Source organism: Callithrix jacchus, chromosome X (assembly GCF_049354715.1).
Source record: "Callithrix jacchus isolate 240 chromosome X, calJac240_pri, whole genome shotgun sequence".
Classification (NCBI taxonomy): Eukaryota; Metazoa; Chordata; class Mammalia; order Primates; family Cebidae; genus Callithrix; species Callithrix jacchus.
Genome location: NC_133524.1, coordinates 54,266,130 through 54,287,301, shown reverse-complemented (window position 1 = coordinate 54,287,301; position 21,172 = coordinate 54,266,130). Strand labels below are relative to the sequence as shown.

At 41.9% G+C, this 21,172-nt stretch overlaps 1 protein-coding gene across 8 annotated transcripts in view; it reads left to right on the top strand.

Moving 5' to 3' along the window:
• Nucleotides 1–20,828, top strand: part of PHF8 (PHD finger protein 8) — a 108,223-nt gene extending 87,395 nt beyond the window's left edge. For all 8 annotated transcript variants that reach the window (XM_035287573.3, XM_035287572.3, XM_035287569.3 and 5 more), the window contains 3 exons: nt 13,632–13,741; nt 17,081–17,417; nt 18,251–20,828. In XM_035287573.3, the coding sequence (XP_035143464.1) occupies nt 13,632–13,741; nt 17,081–17,417; nt 18,251–18,339 (536 nt within the window). In that variant the 3' untranslated portion in view covers nt 18,340–20,828. The remainder of the gene's footprint in view (nt 1–13,631; nt 13,742–17,080; nt 17,418–18,250) is intronic.
• The last annotated feature ends 344 nt before the right edge of the window (nt 20,829–21,172 follow it).

Genomic DNA, 21,172 nt, shown 5'->3' with positions numbered 1-21,172 from the left:
GTGCACATTACCGCACCTAGCTAATTTTTTTTGTATTTTTAGTAGAGACAGGGTTTTGTCATGTTGGCCAGGCTGGTCTCGAATTTCCTGACCCTAAGTGATCCAGCCGCTTCGGCCTCCTGAAGTGCTAGGATTACAGGCCATCGATCTCCCTTGATTACCTACTTTGTAAGATACGGATATTAGTGACCCTACTCTTTCTTTTGTTTGTTTATGCTATCAAGGTTATTAAATACTCTACACTGTTAATACTCTACATTGACTGATAAGCATGCTCCTATGCCATTGTTTATAAAAATGGCTACAAGATTTCAGTTCCATATACCTAATATATAGTTTCTAACATTTAGGCTATTGTCAAGTTTTTACAGTAAGTAAATTTGGAGTGACCATCTTTATATGTAAATGTCTATAACTCCGATTATTTACTTAGGTTGGTTCTCCATGAAACCTTAGATGGGCCAAAGTATGTGAGGTTATACAATGAAAAGTTTCCTTCCCAACCCCTGTTTCATAGCCTTCCAGTTCTCCACCTGGAGTCAACTAGTGTTATCAATTTTTAAATTTATCCTCTCAGACAGTTTATGCATATATAAGCAAATGTATGTGTTTATATGTGTCCTCCCCCTCCCTTTTTTTAAAATTCAATTGGAGACATATTTTATGCACTATTATGTGCTTTGCTTTTCTCTTAAGAATACTCTATAGAGGCTGGATGCAATGGCTCATACCTGTAATCCCAACACTTTGGGAGGCCGAGACCAGCGGATTACGAGGTCAAGAGTTCGAGACCAGCCTGACCAACATGGTGAAACCCCATCTCTACTAAAATTAAAAAAATTAGCCGGGCATGCTGGTGTACACCTATAATCCCAGCTACTTAGGAGGCTGAGGCAGGAGAATTGCTTGATCCCAGCAGACGGAGGTTGCAGTGAGCTGAGATCATGCCACTGCACTCCTTGGAGACAGACCCAGACTCCATCTAGAAAAAAAACAAGAGGCTAGGCACGGTGGCTTATGCCTGTAATCCCAGAAGTTTGGGAAGCTAAGGCAGGTGGATCACCTGAGGTGTCAGGAGTTCGAGACCAGCCTGGCCAACATATTGAAACCCCATCTCTAAAAAAGCATAAATTAGCCGGGTGTGGTGGCAGGCATCTGTAATCCTAGCTACTCTGGAGGCTGAGGCAGGAGAATTGGCTGAACCCGGGAGGCAGAGGTTGCAGTGAGCCAAGATGGCGCCATTGCACTTCAGGCAGACAAGAGCGAGACTGAGTCTTAAAAAAAAAAAAAAAAAAAAAAGAATACGTCTTAGAAATTGGATTGTTTGTACTCCCATAAGCAATGGATAAGTGTGCCAGTTTTCCTACACCCTTGCCAACACAGTTTGTTAATAATGTTTTAAAAGTTCTTGATACTTAATTGCAAAAGTGGTTTCCAGAAAAGTTGTACCAATTTACACTTCTGTCAGTCATGTGTGAGTGCTTGTTTATGAAATGTATGCAGGCATTGAATATACCAATTAGGAGTAGTATTTGCTTATGAGTAATGTCTCAAATATCATTAGTGAGTGCTTATTCTCTTAGGGTCACAAGTTGGCTACTTCACCTCCAGCATTGGGGTCTGGGCTGCAGTCAAGAAAGAAAAGCAAAAGGAAAAAGGAAAAGGCCTACTGAGCACTCCCCGTTCTCAAGGAGTTTTAATATCCACTTTTTTTACACATCTCTTTGACTGAAATTGTGTCAGATGGTCAAGACTGTCAGCCAGAGAGGCCAGGAAATAGATTTTATCTAAGCATATTGCTATCCCACAAAATCAGTGTTTTTATTAGTAAGCAGAAAAGAGAGAATGATACTTGATTGAGAATGAATAGTCTTTATCATGAGGGACTTTTTTTTGTTTTGTTTTTGAGACAGAGTCTCGCTCTGTTGCCCAGGCTGGAGTGCAATGGCGTGATCTTGGCTCACAGCAACCTCCGCCTCCCAGGTTCAAGCAATTCTCCTTCCTCAGTCTCCCAAGTAGCTGAGATTTCAGGTGCCTGCCACCACCCAGCTAATTTTTTGTATTTTTGGTAGAGACGAGGTTTCGCCATGTTAGTCAGGCTGGTCTTGAACTCCTGACCTCAGGTGATGAGCCTCGGCCTCCCAAAGTGCTGGGATTATAGGCGTGAGCCACCACACCCGGCCTCTACCATGAGTTTTTGATCTTTGGTAATTCACAAGCAAACAGTATCTCATTGATTTAAATTACATTTTTTTGATTAAGCATTTCCTCTATGTTTTATTAACATTAGAATTTCTTCCATTGTAAATTTTGTTTACATCCTTTGCCCACTTATCCATGTGATTCTTAAACTTTTTCAGTTGCCATTTTATATAGTAAGGAACTAGTCATCCTTTGTTTCATACAAACACGCACACACATATTTTACACATAAAATTGCTTATGGTACTTCTTCCTCATTCTGCATGAAAAATATGAATATTTCATATCAAGTGTTGATCATTTGTTTGCTTATTCAGAGAGTAGATAATTAACACCCTTGGTTTTTTCTATGTGTTTTTTTTTTTTTTTTTTTTTTCAGATGGAGTTTCACTCTTGTTGCCCAGGCTGGAGTGCAATGGCGCAGTATTGGCTCACTGCAATCTCCACCTCCCAGGTTCAAGTGATTCTCCTGCCTCAGCCTCCCGAGTAGCTGGGATTAAAAGCACCTGCCACCATGCCTGGCTAATTTTTGTATTTTTAGTAGAGAGGAGGTTTCACCATGTTGGCTAGGCTGGTCTTGAACTCCTGACCTCAAGTGATTCACCTGTCTCAGCCTCCCAAAGTGCTGGGATTACAAGGCGTAAGCCACCACACCTGGCCAAAAAACAGCAAACTTTTAAAAAAGTGACTTTTAGTTAACTACAAAGACAGTTCTTTAAGATGAAGAAGAACATTTAGCTTAACCCAATAGGATGAAACTGTAGAGCAGGGCTGCATTAGTTGGTGGTCATGGACCTTTGAATCTCCTAAAATTCTATTAAAACTTCATGTAAATGCATGCATGCATGTATGTATGTATATTCCTTCAGCTAGTAATTTTTATCACATTTTCAAAGTGAATTCTTAACTCAGAAATGATCGAGGCATTCTGCTAAGGGTATTCCCATTAAGATCAGGAATAAGATGAATGTGCCCACTAACACTGCTATTATTTAGTATTGTTCTAGAAGTTTATACCAGCGTAATTAGAAGTGAAGCAGAAATGAGAACTGTAACTATTAGAAATGAAGAGACCAAATCAGGATGTGAGCCATCAGGGTGAGAATCCTGTTTACTTTTGGCCATCATTATATCTTTAGCACCTTGCCTCATGTCTGGCCTGTAGGAGATGTTTAATAAATATTTGGTGAGTGAAAGATAAGGTATGATTTTATAATCAATATGGAAAATACAGATATGAGGCTGAGCATGGTGGTTAATGTCTGTAATCCCTATCACTTTGGGAGGCTGAGGTGGGAGGACTGCTTGAGCCTAGGAGTTAAAGACCAGCCTGGGCCACATAGTAAGACCCCCAGCTCTACAAAAAAATAGAAATAAATAAAAATAGAGATATGATATAATTATATAATATTAGAAAATGAAAGAGAATCAACTAAAAACTGTTCATACTGGTAAGAGAATTCAATAAATTGGGTAATCATTGGATATATACCAGATAACCAAAAATCAAGAAGTACCATATTAGTAATAACCATAATGTACTGAGAAAAAGAAATGCTAATGACAATAGCAACAAATACATAAAATATGCAAGAATAATTGTAAGAAGATATGTGTGGAACCAACGTGAAGAAATAGAGATTTGCCATGTACCTGGTTATAAGGACTGAGTGTTGTAATGAGTCATTTCCTTCCAAATTAATGTATACATTTAACACTATCGTAAATCAGAATCCTAGTGGAATTCTGTGGGGAATTCATTCTAAAAGTAATTTAAAAATAAACGGGTATGATAAGCTTAAAGAATATCGGGATAGAGAAAGTAAGGGAAATTAGCCCATTACATATTTAAATATACTATAATGCGACAGTAATCACAAGAATAGTCAGGAAATATTTTTCCTTTTACAAATTTTTTGTTATGAAAATTTTCAGACAGAAAATTTAAGAGGTTAGTATGAACACCTATATATATCTGTCACCTAGATTTAATAATGAACATTTTGCTGTATTTGCTTTACTCTTTTTTTCAAGGCACTTTAAGCAAAATCTCACATCTCCAGTTTTTTGCTGATTTTCTAAAATTGTTCTATTCATTATTGAAAATGTGGTATTGAAGTCTCCAGCTATTATTGAATTTATCTGTTTCCTCCCATCAATTTGGTCAGTTTTCACTTCATCTATTTTGAGCCTCTGTTGTTAGGTATATATATGTTTGTAATTATTATAGCCTCTTGATGGTTTGACCTTTTTATCATTATAAGGTGCTCTTCTTTGTCTTTAGTAATGATTTTTGTCTCAAAGTCTCTTTTATCTGATACTAGTATAGCCATTGTTTTTGAGTACCATTTTTATTATTACCTCTTTTTTCATCCATTTATTTTCAACCTCTCTGTGTCTTCAAATCTAAACTGTGTGTCTTGTACAGATCCATATAGTAGAGTCATTTTTAATCCGTTCTGCTAATATCTGCCTTTCAGTTGGAGAGTTCAGTCTATTAATCTAATAGCTGCCAAAGTTGGATTCACAACATCCATTTTGCTATTTGTTTCCTATATGTCTTATTTGTTTCTCAATTCCTCCATTAATGACTGCCTTATTTTGTGTTTAATAGCTATTTTCTAGGATTCCCCCCACTTTTTCTTTTTTTTTGAGACAGAGTGTCACTCTGTGACACAATCTCAGCTCACTGTAACCTTTCTGCCTCCTGGGTTCAAGCAATTCTCCTCCTGCCTCAGCCTCCTTAGTAGCTGGGATTACATGTGCCCACCACCACCCCTAGCTAATTTTTCTATTTTTAGGAGAGACAGGATTTCACCACTTTGACCAGGCTGGTCTCAAACTTCTGTCCTCAGGTGATTCACCTGCCTTTGCCTCCCAAAGCACTGGGATTATAGGTATGAGCCACTGTGCCCAGCCCTAGGATCCCATTTTAATTCCTTTTTTTATCTGTGTATATATATATATGAGTTTTTTTTTTTTTTCTCCAGACGGAGTCTTACCCTGTTGCCCAGACTGAGTGCAGTGACGCAGTCTTGGCTCACTGCAACCTCCACCTCCTGGATTCAAGCGATCCTCCCACCTCAGCCTCCCAAGTAGCTGGGAATATAGGTGTGTGCTACCATGCCTGGCTAATTTTTGTATTTTTAGTAGAGTCGCGGTTTCCCCATGTTGGCCAAGCTGGTCTCAAACTCCTGACCTCAGGTGATCTGGCTGCTTCGGCCTCCAAAAGTGCTGGGATTACAGGCATGAGCCGCCATGCCTAGCCAAGTTATTTTCTTAGTGGTTTAACAACTTAATTTATACCATTCTAATTTACATTATTATCAATTTCAATACTACACAGAAACTTTGCTTCTATATAGCTCCATTACTCTTCTCCTTCATGCTGTTACTGTGACAAATTACATCTTTATACATTGTGTTCATGAACATAGGGTTGTGGTAATTGCTTTACTTAATTGTCTGTTAATCCAGATAGAAAAAGTTGCAAACAAAAATATGCTCATACTGTCTTATTTTTTGAGATGGAGCCTCGCTCTGTCGCTAGGCTGGAGTGCAGTGGCGAGAACTCGGCTCACTGTCACCTCTGCCTCCTGGGTTCAAGCAGTTCTGCCTCAGCCTCCTGAGTAGCCAGGACTACAGGCATGCGCCACCACCCCCAGCTAATTTTTGTATTTTTAGTAAAGCTGGAGCTTCACCATGTTGGCCAGGATGGTCTCGATCTCCTGCCGTCATGATCCACCCGCCTTAGCCTCCCAAATTTCTGGGATTACCGGCATGAGCCACCCTCACCCGGCCAGATACTGTCTTTTAAATATATACCTATCTAGTTTCCTTTACCATTGCTCTTTATTTGTTAATGTAGATTCAATTGTATAGTGTCCTTTCATTTTAACCTGAAGGTTTCCCTTTAGCATTTCTTATAGGACAGGTCTACTAGTGTCAAACTATTTGTTTTTGTTTATCGAGGAATATCTTGATTTCTTCATATTTGAAAGATAGTTTTACTAGATCTAGAATTCTTTTTTTTTTTTTTTTTTGAGATCGAGTCTCACTCTGTCGCTAAGGCTGGACTACAGTGGTATAATCTTGGCTCACTGCAACCTCCACCCCCGCAACTGGGTGCAAGCGATTCTCTGCCTCAGCCTCCTGAGTAGCTGGGATTACAGGCACCTGCCACCGCACCCGGCTAATTTTTGTATTTTTAGTAGAGATAGGGTTTCACCATCTTGGCCAGGCTGGTCTTGAAGTCTTGACCTTGTGATTCACTCACCTCGGCCTCCCAAAGTGCTGGGATTACAGGTGTGAGCTGCCGTGCCCAGCCTGGATCTGGAATTCTTGATTGATAGTGTTTTTCTATTAGCACTTAGAATATGTCTTCCAACCTTCATGGTTTCTGATAATAAAGTATCAGTCTTACGGAGAATTCAATTTAGGATGCGAGTCACTTCTGTCTTGTTGCTTTCAAAATTCTGTTGTTGTCTTTGGTTTTGGTTATGATGTGTAGCCTTTTATGTTTGCCCAGCTTGGAGTTTGTTCAGCTATTGAATGTATAGATTATTTTTCATCAAATTTGGAAAGTTTTTAGTTGCTATTTCTTCAAATAGGTGTCCTTCAGATCCCTTTGTCTCTGTTCACTTTTCTTCATTCTCTTTTTTTGTGTGCTTATCAGATTGGATAATCTTAATTGACTTATCTTCAGAGTCAGTTATTTTTCCTTCTACCTGCTCAAATCTGCTACTAAAACCCTCTAGTGAAGTTTACATTTCAGTTATTTTATTTTTCAACTCTAAAATATCTATTTGGTTTCTTTTTATAATTTCTGTCTCTATGGTATTCTCTGGTGAGACATCATTCTCATACTTTCCTGTAGTTGTTTAGACATGGTCTCCTTTAGCCTTTGAAAGCATTTAAAATAGCTGATTTAAAGTCCTTGTGTGGTAACTCACAACTTTGTCAAGGAAGTCAGGGACAGTTTACACTGATGGCTTTTTTTCTTGTGAATGGCTCTACTTTATTTCTTGTATGTCTTGTTTTTTGTTGAAAACTGTACATGTTAAATGCCATGGCAACTCTGAAAATCAGATTTTCTCCACTCTGCTTCTCAGGGAGCACTCTTTTTGTTGTAGTTTGGTTTGGTTTAGTGGCTTTTCTGAACTAATTCTGTAAAGTCTGTAAACTTTTGTTTGTGCCCACTAATGTCTCTACTCATTTAGCTTAGTAGATGTCTCATGATTAGACACAGATTTCCTGAAATACCTGGAACCAGTGAGTCTCCCAGTGCTTGCTGAGAGCCTCTATATGTGCATGTTGGAGCATGCCTTCACTCAGCTAGGCAGTTTACAACTCTGCCGTAGTCTTCATGTCCTTCTTGTGCAACATCTCAAAGTTAGACAGAGGTGCATGCTTAGGGCCTTCTCCAGTCTTACAGCCCCAACACATGCAATGCATGTGGTCTTCTAATTTGCAGAAATGTGTGGGAGTTTTTCACATTCTCTATGGGCATCTCATTTCTTAGCTTTTTTAAAAAATCATTTGGATTAATCTATTGTTTACCACAACTGTTATGTATCACCTTAAACAGCTATGACATTAAGCACATGCTTTTACACATTTTTTAAAAATAAACGTCCCCCAGGGAGGGGGAGAGGGTTTTAGTACTAGGCTTTGAAAGAAAGCTCTAGCTCCGTTCTGCTCACTATATTACTGGGAACATGGGCTGCTATTTTTCAAGGTGTTCACTAAGCTAGGGCAAGGTAGATATGTCTATGGCAAGTTAAAATGCACAAAGCTCAATTGTTCTTACTGAGATTCAGCTGTTTTTCTTGAATAAATGTTTTCCAGGTTGCTGCAAACCTTTTGTTACTTTCCAGAGTTCTGAAAAAATTCATCCTGACACTTTTTGCTAGTTTTTCCCTTGTTTTTTATAGGGAAATGAATTCTTAGAGGTCCTTACTCTGCCACATTCACTGGTGTCACCTATCATGACATCTCATCCTAAATAGTTAAATATGCATTGAATGATATTTTCTTTCTTAACCATAGTACCATTATGTGACACATAAGCAAAGTAACTTTTCTTTTTTTTTGAGACAGAGTCTAGCTCTGTCACCAGGCGCCAGGCTGGAGTGCAATGGCACAGTCCTTGGCTCACTGCAACCTCCGCCTCCTGGGTTCAAGCAATGCTCCTGCCTCAGCCTCCTGAGTAGCTGGGACTACAGGTACGCACCACCACGCCCAGCTAATTTTTGTATTTTTTAGTAGAGACGGGGTTTCACCATGTTGGCCAGGATGGTCTTGATCTCTTGACCTCGTGATCTGCCCTTCTTGGCCTCCCAAAGTGCTAGGATTATGGCGTGAGCCACTGCGCCCGGCCACATTTATTTCTTAATATCATCTAGTACCATGTACTTACTCAAATTTCCCACAGTTGTACCACAAATATCTTTTGGAATTGGCTTGCTTAAACCAGAATCTATTCAAGGATTACACATTGCATTTGGTTATTATAATCTCTTAGTCTTGTTCATTATTTTAAAATTTGTTAATATGACTATTTTATTTTTTGAGATGGAGTCTGACTCTGTCGCTCAGGCTGGAGTGCAATAGCACTATCTTAGCTCACTGCAACCTCCGCCTTCCGGGTTCAAGTGATTCTCCTGCCTCAGCTTCCTGAGTAGCTGGGATTTACAGGCATGTGCCACCACATCTGGCTAATGTTTTTTGTATTTTTAGTAGAAACAGGGTTTCACCATGTTGGCCAGCCTGGTCTCAAACTCCTGACCTCAAGTGATCTGCCTGCCTCAGCCTCCCAAAGTATAATATGACATATTACATATACATAAAAGTAGAAGGGATAGCACATGAATACATATAGTCTCAATACCCAGATTCTGTAGTTGTAACATTTTGCTGTAGTTGCTTGATTCATCTATCTATATCTGTCTGGCTATCTATAATTTTCCCTGAGTCACTTCAAAGTAATGTACAGTTATCAAAACGTATTTTATCCCTAATATCTCCTAAGAATAAGGACATCTAGCTGGACGCAGTGGTTCACGCCTGTAATCCCAGCGCTTTGGGACACTGAGGCAGGTGGATCATTTGACGTCAGGAGTTTGAGACCATCCTGGCCAACATGGTGAAACTCTGTCTCTACTAAAAATACAAAATTAGCCAGGCGTGGTGGTGGGCGCCTGTAATCCCAGGTACTTGGGAGGCTGAGGCAGGAGAATTGCTTGAACTCGGGAGGCAGAGGTTGCAGTGACCAGAGATTGTACCAGAGCGAGACTTCATCTTACAAAAAAAAAAAAAAAAAAAAAAAAAAAAGAATAATACAGTGGTCATTTTCCACTGTAACCACACTACTGTTTTTTAAATACTTAACCAGAATTAAGTAATAATTCCCTAAGGTCTTTAAATACCAAGTTCATAACCAAATTTCCCCACCTGTTTCACAAAACATCTTTTATAGCTTTTTTTTCCCCCTTCTGAAACCCAAGTCTAATCAAGGAGGGTTTTTTTCTCCCAGCTTAAAACAACCACCATTTTCTCATGTTCATGTATTCTGTGGGTCGGGAATTTGGAAATGGCACAGTGGCAACAACTTGTCTCTACTGCACGAAGTCTGGGGTCTCAGCTGGAAAAACTTTGAAGGCTGGGGGTGACTTGTTGGCTAAGAGTTCGAGTCATCTGAAGTCTTTCTCACCTACATGTTTGGTACCTGGTCTGGGAGGACACAAAAGACTGAAAGGGCTAACATGTGGCCTCTCCATGTGACTAGCTTCCTCACTGCCCAGCAGACTCAAGGCAATCAAACTTTTTACATGGCAGTTCAGATTGCTAAGCATGAGTGTTCCAACAAGCAGAGTGGAAACTGAAATTGCCTTTACTGACTTAGCTTCAGAAGTCACGTAGTATCATTTATATCCTATTCTATAGGTTACAAATGAGCATGCTTAGATTCAAGAGTCAGGCACAAACCCCACCTGTCAATAGGAAAGGTATCATAGGATTTGGAGCCATGTTTTAAAACCACCACACATACAAAAACATAGAGAACAATATAAAAGATATCCAAGTATCCATGCCTGAAAAATTATGTATCAATATTTTTGGTAAATTTGCTTCCATTCATGTTTTAAACAAATGTTACTTTTAAAGAAAGAATTTCAGCCTTCTGAATTGCTTGTTCTAGAATCTGCATACTGCTTCTCCAGAAATTCTCCTTTATAATAGCAATAGCTAACCAAAGAGTTTAAATCTAGGTCAGCAGCACCACCACATCTTTTTTCTGTGACAGATTTTTTCCTTTAAAAATAGAATAGGGCCGGGCACGGTGGCTCATGCCTGTAATCCCAGCACTCTGGGAGGCCAAGGTGGGTGGATCACGAGGTCAAGAGATCCAGAGCATCCTGGCCAACACGGTAAAACCTCGTCTCTACTAAAAATACAAAAATTAGCTGGGTGTGGCAGTGTGTGCCTGTAGTCCCAGCTACTTGGTAGGCTGAGGCAGAATTGCTTGAACCCGGGAGGCCAAGGTTGCAGTGAGCTAAGATTGTGCCACTGCACTCCAGCCTGGCGACAGAGGTGAGACTCCATCTAAATAAATAAATAAATAAAATAGTTCATTGAACTCCTATATATCCACCAGTGAGAATGAACAGTTAATATATTGCCATATTGGCTTCATTTATCACTTAACTATTCTAAAAAATTTTTTTCTTTGCTTGAAAGCAAACCTCAGATATTACTCCATTTCCCCCATGTATTTCGGTATGTATTTCTAAAAAATGGTCATTTTCTCACAAAACCTTACAGCCTGTTATGTTATACATAACAAAGTTAACAATAATTTGGTAATTCTTTGATGTTATCTAATTCCAGGTCTGTAATCAAATTTCCTAAATTGTCAAACCATGAAAAAAGGTGTTTTTATAATAGATTGTTTAAATCAGTATCTGAACAGAGTCCACATGGCATTTGAATGTCATGCCTTTTAACCCTCTCAATCTAGAGCAGTCTCCCCTTTATTGTTTTGTGCTATTGATTTGTGGTAGACACTTGTAATTGCCCTATAGCATGTCCTACCTTTTAGATTTGTCTGTTTGCTTACTTGTGACATTGTCTTTTTAAAGAGACAAAGCCAGTTAGCTTGTAGAATGTCTGCTTGTTTTCTTCTGGTGTCATTTAACTTGTTTTTCTATCCCTGTGCTTCCTAAATACTGGAAGTAATATGAATGGCTTGCTTGATTTTAGCTCTTCAACAAAACTACTTATCAGGTGGTATGAATTTCCTATTGCTTCTCATCAAGAGGCAGATGAAGTTGTGTTGTGCTTTCTCACTATTAGTGACAGTAAAGTTCATACTTAAAGTGGTAATCTCTTGATTTCATTATTATAAGTGTTTTCTTCTTGAAATAAGCAGGTAATCTGTGAGGTAATATTTTGGTGCTGTGTGAATATCCAATTCCCTAGAGGCAGTTGTTTCATTAGGACTTTCACAGTTGTGATTTTCTAATTCTGTCATTCCTTCTACATTTAGTAGCTGGTATTCTTCTGTGCAGAAGAGCTGTCTCTCATCATTCGGGGCTGTTTGGTTATCCTGAAATATACTTCCTTTTGAAATGGTGGATTGAGTATTTTTTATTTCAAGTTGGCAAGGCATTAGTCATGCAAGAAGGTGGTCGTCTTCAGGAACTCATAGCTTGATTGGTAGACAGAATAACACACATCAGCATTAGAGAATGAGACAAGGTGGTATGTGCTATGTATCAAGTAATTTGTATAGATCATAAGTTCAGAGGAAAAAGAGATCAATGGAACCAAAGAGGTTTTGTGTAGGAGACTGATTTTAGCTTACCTTAAAGAATGGGTGGGTTTTGAATAGGCAGACAAAAAGGAAAATAGTACTCTAGAAGTGTGGATGGTGAGGATGAAAGCACAGGGAGAGAGGATGAGTTGTAGAAACTCTGGAGATGTAATAAGGAAGCCATCTGTCTGGAGAAGCTGAGAAAATGGATGCGGAAATAAGATTGGAGAGGTAAGTGGGCCAGAAGCAGAATATGGGACAACCTTAAATGCCAATTCAGGGAGATTAACTTCTTTTTTTTTTTTTTTGAGACTGGAGTGTGCAGTGGTGCAATCTTGGCTCACTGCAATCTCCACCTCCTGGGTTAAACCGATACTCCTGCCTCAGCCTCCCAAGTAGCTGGGACTACAGGCACACGCCACCACACCCAGTTAATTTTTGTATTTCTTTAGTGGAGATGGGGTTTCACCATGTTGGCCAGGATGGTCTCTATCTCTTGACCTCATGATCTGTCTGCCTCAGCCTCCCAAAATTTTTTATTTTTATTTTTGATTTATTTTATTTTATTTTTTTGAGACAGAGTTTTGCTCTGTTGCCCAGGCTGGAGTGCAGTGATGCAATCTTGGCTCATTGCAACCTCTGCCTCCCAGGCTCAAGCAATTTGCATGCCTCAGCCTCCTGAGTAGCTGGGACTACAGGTGTGTACCACCGTGCTTGACTAATTTTTATATTTTTAGTAGAGATGAGATTCGCCATGTTGGCCAGGCTGGTCTCAAACTCCTGGCCTCAAGTGATCCACCTGCTTCAACCTCCCAAAGTGCTGGGATTACAGGTGTGAGCCACTGCACCTGGCCTGGCTTATTTTTTAATTTTTTTTAGACGGAGTTTCGCTCTTGTTACCCAGGCTGGAGTGCAATGGCGCGATCTCGGCTCACCACAACCTCAGCCTCCTGAGTAGCTAGGATTACAGGCACGTGCCACCATGCCCGGCTAATTTTTTGTATTTTTAGTAGAGACGGGGTTTCACCATGTTGACCAGGATGGTCTTGATCTCTTGACCTTGTGATCCACTTGCCTCGGCCTCCCAAAGTGCTGGGATTACAGGCTTGAGCCACCGCGCCCGGCCTATTTTTTTATTTTTGGAGACAGATTCTCTCTCTGTTGCCCAGGCCAGAGTACAGTGGTGCAATTGTAGCTCACTGTAACCTCAAACTCCTGGGCTTAAGCAGTCTTCCCACTTCAGCCTCCCAAGTAGCTAGGACCACAGGTGCATGCCACCACACCTGGCTAACTTTTTAATTTTTTGTAGTGACAGGGCCCCACCCCAGCCTCCCAGAGCATTGGGATTACGGGCATGAACCATCATGCCCAACCAAGGGAAATTCACTTTTCTTTTTTCTTTTTTTCTTCTTCGAGGTTCACTTTTATCCTTTAATCAATGTGTGCTTTGAGCATTTGCAAATTAGCTTCTTATGTGATGGCAAAATCTGGCTTCATAAAATGTTAGAAGCAGGAAGACCAATGAGACCACCTTTGGAGACCTTGGAGATAGGGAATATGGCTAGCATTCAGATAAATGTCTTAGTGACACCTTCTCATCCTGTTTCCCCTGCAGCCCGTGTGACCCCAACTCTGCCGAAGCAAGACCGTCCTGTGCGTGAGGGGACCCGGGTAGCCTCTATTGAGACAGGTTTGGCTGCAGCAGCTGCAAAGCTGGCCCAGCAGGTAGGTGTTGATACCCCAGGTAATGACCCTGTGACTGAAAGCAGTTTGACTTAGAGCCTCAACATTTAGACCTGCAGGCTGATAGGATCCCACCTTTGTCTCAGTGGGCAAAGGTAACCATTGATCTTTATCCTTGGCAGTATCCTAGCCCCAATCCCCTCTTAAATTCCTCTTATCCCAACTCAATGACAAGCCACTTCCACAGGTTACACAGTTGACATGATTTAGGCTGAAAGAAAATATTAGGCCAGAGAAAACCCTTGCAGATATCACTACCTTTCTTGGTATGTAAATATTTCTCAGATGAGAAGGACCAGATCCATCCTTTGCTCTCATATGAAGCCCTGAGGGGGTGACTCAGCTGAGTACACTCAAGTTGTCAGCCACCCACCAATACTGGAATTTGGTTGATTAGAATTTTTTCTTGTCCTCTTTATGAAATAATATCTTAATCTTTACCCACCAATTTTTTTTTTGTCTTAAAGAGTGATCTTCACTAGAATCAAGTTCACCTCCTAGCATTACAGTTAAAACTTTTTAAATCTGTGTAATGTGCTTAGGAGCCTTTGGAGGTGAATTTCCTGATTCTCTTGTTATCAATATCCCATTATCTCCTAATGCTGTATCCTATAGCCTAGAGCACTATTAAGCATCTGCTTTATGCTAGGTGCACTCGTGTACAATGTGTAATGTAATCTGCCCAGTAGCCCTGTTCAACAGGTGGTATTTTCATCATTTGCAGGTGAAGAAAATGAGGCTCTCGTTCAGTGACTAGTCCAGGATAATACAGCCAGTAAATAGAGGAGACAAGATTCAAACTCATATCTTCTAACTTCAAACTTCGTGTTCCTTTCTATTTAAATAAATGTTTATGTAGTTCAGTCATTATATCCTATTTAATATTTAATAGAATGATGTTTTTCATATGATGTCCTATGGAGCAGTAGAGTTGCTTAGAAATGTCTCAGTTGAACCAACAGAGTCCAAGCAGGCCTGGCAATCTTCTTTGACCAGAACTTCTCTCTCTTATGTATATCCCAATACAGTGTAAGCTATAATTTAAAAAAAGGGGGTTCTACTGTTTTATATAAACATAAATTAAGTAAAGGTGAGGAAATTATTCTTAGTGCCTTTTAATGCCTTTTAAGTAGCTTAATTCTGTTTGGGATGATGAGAAATTACCTCAAAGAAGAGGTTTTGAGGCTGGGCGCAGTGACTCACACCTGTAATCCCAGCACTTTGGGAGGCCGAGGCGGGCAGATCACGAGGTGAGGCGATAGAGACCATCGTGGCCAACATGGTGAAACCCTGTCACTACTAAAATACAAAAAAAAAAAAAAAAAATTAGTCAAGTGTGCTGGCGTGTGCCTGTGCTCAGCTATTCAGGAGGCTGAGGCAGGGGAATCCCTTGAACCCAGGCAGTGGAGGTTGCCGTGAGCCCAGATTGTGCCACTGCACTCCAGTTTGGCAACAGAGCAAAACTTCATCTCAAAAAAAAAAAAAAGGTTTTGAAATTGGGGAGGGGTTTTGCAAGCTGAGCTTCTGGTAGGGGCCAGGGAGGCATTCTAGGAGAAAGGAATTCCTTGGTATAGCCCACAAAGCCCTCTTGATTTGGTCTCTGGTCATCTCCCTGACCTCCTGCCAGCCCCTAATGCACACCCTTTGTACAGCCATACTGTACTGCAATACTCATAGTCCCCTAAGAATTATAAGGGATTATAATTCTTACTTCTTTGGTTCTTACTAGTATTAAGTAAGTAATAACAGAAGAGTGGTTGGCATGTATTACTAATATTGTTATTCTTGCCCCCCAGAAATACCTGTGGTAGCCACAGCCTGTCAGATCTTCTGAAGGTAGGAGTAGGCTTGTGTTGCCAAAAGAAGGCAAAGAAATGGAATCACTGAGTTGGTTTGTGTGGCTGTGTAGCATTTCAGAAGGTGAAGTTATTTACATGCTCTCAATGCCACCTTTCCAGTTTCTCAGGGCTCCAGATGCCCACTATACAGGTACCCACTATGCAGTGGATAGTAGATCTATAGGGCAGTGGATGGTTGAAATACAAGGTATTGAGAGAAGTGACGTAACTCCTTATTTGTCATTCCCATCCCAAAGTGAGGTTTTTATTTTATTTTATTTTATTTTGAGATGGAGTCTTGCTCTATCACCAGGCTGGGGTGCAGTGGCACAATCTCGGCTCACTGCAACCTCTGTCTCCTGGATTCAAGCAATTCTTCCGCCTCAGCCTCCAGAGGAGCTGGGACCACAGGCACATGCCACCATGCTCAGCTATTTTTTGTATTTTTAGTAGAGACAGGGTTTCACCATGTTGGCCAGGATGGTCTCGATCTCTTGACCTTGTGATCTGCCTGCCTCAGCCTCCCAAAGTGCTGGGATTACAGGCGTGAGCCACCACGCCTGGCCTTTTTTTTTCTTCTTCCCTTAGGAAGACCTCACCTGAACCAAAGTGAGGTTTTTAGACCCAGTGACCCGGAGGATTGTCAAGCCTCTGTTAAAAGAAAAAGACCAGCAAGAGGAAGACAAGCCAGTATAAGAGATGAAGATAGAATAATAATTAACCACTTACTGAATATCTGTATATTTTTATTTCATCAATTAATCTTTTCAAAAACCCTAAAAAGCAGATATTATTTTACCTGTTTTATAGATGAGGCAGCTAAGATTCAGAAAGGTTAGTCACTTTGACCATAGTCATCCAATTTAGGGAGCATAAGCCTGGATTTGAACTCAGCTTTATCTCATTTCAAAGCTGATAATCTTTCTATGCTCAAATTTCCCATTTTAAGTTGGCAAGGTGTCTCTAGATCTGATTAAATACTGGATGGATCAAGCTACTTTTCTGCTGAAAGGCTTTGGGCTCAAGTTACTTAATATCCCTGTACCTCCATTTTCTCATATGTAAAATTAGGATTTTTTTTTTCCTTCTTAGGGCTGTTACAAGGATTAAATGAGATAAAGTACATAGAGTGCCTCAGCCGCTGGTGTAAATTTAGTCATTATTATTAGACATGTCCAAGGTCTGCCTCATAAGTAGCAACACTAGAACCAAAATCCTAGTCTCAAATTCATTTACAGCTCGCTTGCTACTGTATTAATAAGTGACACTGGTGACTTAAGGATGGATGGTAGCAAATAGATGATCTCAAGTATCGGAAGGCCTGTTACGTCTTGTGTTTACATCCAGACTAGACTTGGTGTAGGTAGGAGAGGGTGGCAGGTTGCACAACCATATTGGCCATTGTCTAGTTAGTTCCTTTTCTGGGAACTTTTCTTCTTTTCTTCTCTCCTGAATCTCTCCTCCTACTTGGCTTGTGTTTCAGGAGCTACAGAAGGCCCAAAAGAAGAAATACATCAAGAAGAAGCCTTTGCTGAAGGAGGTGGAACAGCCTCGCCCTCAAGACTCCAATCTTAATCTGACAGTACCAGCCCTCACTGTGGCTGCCACACCACAGCTTGTCACCTCCTCCTCACCCCTGCCTCCTCCTGAGCCTAAACAAGAGGCCCTTTCAGGAAGTCTTGCTGACCATGAATATACCGCTCGTCCCAATGCCTTTGGCATGGCCCAGGCAAACCGCAGCACCACGCCTATGGCCCCCGGTGTCTTCTTGACACAGCGGCGCCCTTCAGTTGGCTCCCAGAGCAATCAGGCAGGACAAGGTACAACAGCCATATTGTTGTAGAACCAAAGGATCTTAGAGCCACCTGCCTCAAATCCTAAATGCTCTAGTAGATGACAATACCGGGGAGGGACACTGAAGGCCAACCTCAGGTGCTTGGATTTTATCTTATTGGCCATGGAGAGATACTGATTTGAAGTAGAGATAAGATCAGTTTTTAGTTTAGAAACATGCTTCTGGTGGCCAGAAGGAGGTAGAGGGTGGGCTAGAGATGTGAGCTCTAGGGAGGAGGCACAAGTTCAGGCAGGCAGGAAGAGCAATTGGGGCTCTGCCAGAGGAAATGGAGAGGGAGGAGATGAACTGATCAAATATGGAGGCAGTCAAATAGGACATGGGAGGGGATTTAATGTGGGGAGACAGAGACAAGAGAGTTAGGGGATCAAGCCTTCCTTTCCCTCACTTTGGTCCTCAAAGCCCAGTCCCTAGAGTATATTGCTTAAGGGCACGGAGGTTGGTGTGTTGAAGGCTGGTGAAGATGAGAGTTTCTAATGAAGCAAGGCCATAAGGATGGTAACTTCAGGAACACTGAGCTCTAATCACTAACCAGTCCTTGTGGGTAGGATAAGAGGGTGTGGAAGTACATTCACCTCCTTGCAGAATATTGGAAGGAAAATGATTGGGACCAGAGGAATCAATGGAGAAGAACCAGACAAACTGTAATCAGGGGGTCTGTTTCTGCTACAGGAGGTCATAGGAGGAAGAGTCAAAGCATATGGTGTCGGATGGAAGTAGTTAAGGAGGGTAGCACTTGGTGCCAGATTTGGTGTTAAAGCCCTTGCCATAGCCCTTGCTTACTTTTCTCTCCCCCCACAGGAAAGCGTCCCAAAAAGGGCCTGGCCACAGCAAAGCAGAGACTTGGACGTATCCTCAAAATCCACAGAAATGGCAAACTACTTCTGTGAGCCCTCCTGTGTCCTACCCCTCACCCCTTCACCCCCATTGCCTTCTCCATTGTCAACTCTCGGGGCACTCCTGGATCCTGTCTGCCCCAGACAAGGTGCTGAGGTGTATTGTCCTGCTTTTTTGGGACTTACCAAAGGCATGGACCCCTCCACCGACTCCTAGCTCCTTTCCCCACTTTCACTAGAGCATCCTGCCTGCCTTCTCCATACCTCTGAGTAGCAGGTAAATGGGAGAGGTTTCCAGTTGACTAGAATCCTGTTTTCTACTTGTCCAAACCACTCCCCTTTCACCTGCCTTGTCTGTCCTTTACTGTTGATGCCCCCTAGAGCTGGAAGGCAGGATGAGGAGAGGCGTGAAGAAGCCTGAGCCATGAAGTGGGAGGCCCAGTGCTTGACACTTTCTGCAACTCTAGCCCTATATCCAGAAGCCTGCCCACCTCCACCCATTCTGCTTGCCCTGTTTCCCCAGTCCATTGGATATGCCCCACCTCCACATTTGCTCATGGAAGAAGGCTGTGGTCTCTGCCTCCTCTTGCCAAATACTTCATGGAAATAAAGAGGAAGGCCCAGAGCCTTCTTCCTGCCCCATTGTGGGCCATTTCCAGAAGTGGCCTAGAAATGCTGACTTCACTTATCCTTGGGAAGAAAGGTGATTCCTCCCTCTTGTCAAGGTAGGGAGAGGTCAGACGACCAAGCCTTGGACCATGGCTTTGTAGCCTATTGGAGGAAGCTACTTTTAGCTGCCTACATGAGGCCACTTGTTTTAGGGTAAGCTCTAGGCATTTGCCTGGATTTTGAAATGTAGAACATTATGCATGTGGCTGTGGCTGTGGCTGGCCCTGGCAGGTGGAAAACCATTTCTCAGAAACCTGAAAGCACCTGCTATTGAAGCAGATAACCCTGGCCCAACAGCCTGCTTGCCCCACCTATACCACAGAGCACAGCCTGGACATTATGGAGGGTGTGGCGGGACAGTCCACACCTGGGTCCTCCATTGGGAACTTTCATGCTTCTTTCTCTACCTGAGGTCTTGGTCTGAAGAAGACCTCAGGACTTACATCTTCACTCCTGGGCCTTTGCCCTTCCAGACAACAGGTGATCTTTCAAGCAGAGTTCAGACAGCCATTCATAAGCCCAAGTAGAGGAGAAGAGACACCCATCTGTGAAGAAGCAGACCATCCATCTGATCCTCCCCTCCCATGTCTTTACTTTGTGGATTGTCTCCATTGTCCAGACAGTGCCCCCACCTCCCACTTGCCTTGCCTCACTGGCAATCTGGACTCGATGGAGAACATCCCCCCCACCTCCATTTGGCACTGCCCAAGTGGAGTGTACCCTTGCCCTCTCCACCTGTACCACCCACTCCAACCTCACCCCAGCTTGCCCAGTGCCTCTGGGGAATTTAACAGCTACCATGCAGGCCACAGGGAATTTGTGAGGCTTCCTTCGTCATCTTTGTATTTCCAGTTGTCTTTTCTTTTCTCCATAGCCCTGCCACTACCTTCCTTACTCGGAATCGGGTTCCTTTAGCCCATTTGCTTTCTCTACCTTGGGGACCCCAGGGGCCAAGCAGTTCTCCATCTAGTCACACCAAAGGCAAAAAGCCTGGCTACCTCCCCCCTAGCACGTAAGTCCCTACTCCCCTCCCCTCTGTTTCTACCCAGCTTTGCTTATTTTGGGGATTTCAAGGCAGAAGAGGGTAGTGAGGGGAGGGCAGGAGAAGCCTCTGTCCCTCTGTAGGCAACTGCCTGACTGTGCGGTGACTGCTGTAACCAAGATCAGGTCCCCAGCCCTTTTGTCCATTAACACCCCCTCTTGATCTTTCAAAGGCAGCTAATTGCTAGCAAATCCCCCTGATTCCGACCTTTTCCCTCTGTTTCTTTGTTAGAAGTTTTCTGTGGAGCTGAAACCCAGCCTCCATTTGACTGGGTTTCATTTAGCTTAGTTGGGTTTGTGGAGCCTCCTGTTTGTTACTTTGTGTTTCCAATGAAAAGCAAGTTTACCCAGAGTTATGCTTTTCCAAAGAGGCTGATGTCTTTTTGTTTTTTTTTTTTTTTTTGTTGTTGTTGTTGTTTGTTTTTTAATGTTTCAGGTTCTAAGTGAAGTGAGTTGGGGAGGGGTTGGGAGTGTTAGTAATCCAAGTTTAGAACACCTCGAGATAGTCACCCCTGATCTCCAATCCCCAGCTGGGGGCTGGATAGAGGGAAGGGAGAGAGGATTTCTATTCACCTTTAATATATTTTTACAAAAAAAGCAAACAATTTAAAAACAAGCCCACCGCTTCTGTACATGTCTAAATATATTTTTAGAAGTGGGTAGGATTGTGAATTTCTGATGCAGGGCCTTTTTATAAATAGGTTAGAGTAACATCATTCAGACTTATTTGTTGTTTTGCCCCTGTCTTTTTCTTATGTTGTGTTACTAATGTAATTTATATTTTTTTTAGATCCTCCCTTTCCTATAGAGATAAAAGTGATTTATCTTGGCAATTGCTTTGCTTGGCATTCTTTTTTTCGTGGTGGGGTGGTGGTGTGGTACAGGGTCCGGGAGTGCCGCCTTCTCCTTGTATTCCTTTGTCCCTCAGCAGGTTATCAGTGGCCATTTCCCTGGTGCTCAGTCTTGTGCTTGAAGTGGGAAGGGTATTCCCACCCTTGGGAGGGACACACTTCACAAATCTGAAGTAGATCGTCAGAAGCAGAGTAAGCAGAAAAGAAAGGGTATGATAATTCAAAGGGGTCTGACAAGTTCAATGGGAGGGCTTTCCACAGACTGCTTTTGCAAATGTGTCCTCTTTCTGTGCGTGTGGGATTTTTTTTCCCCTTTCTCTGACATC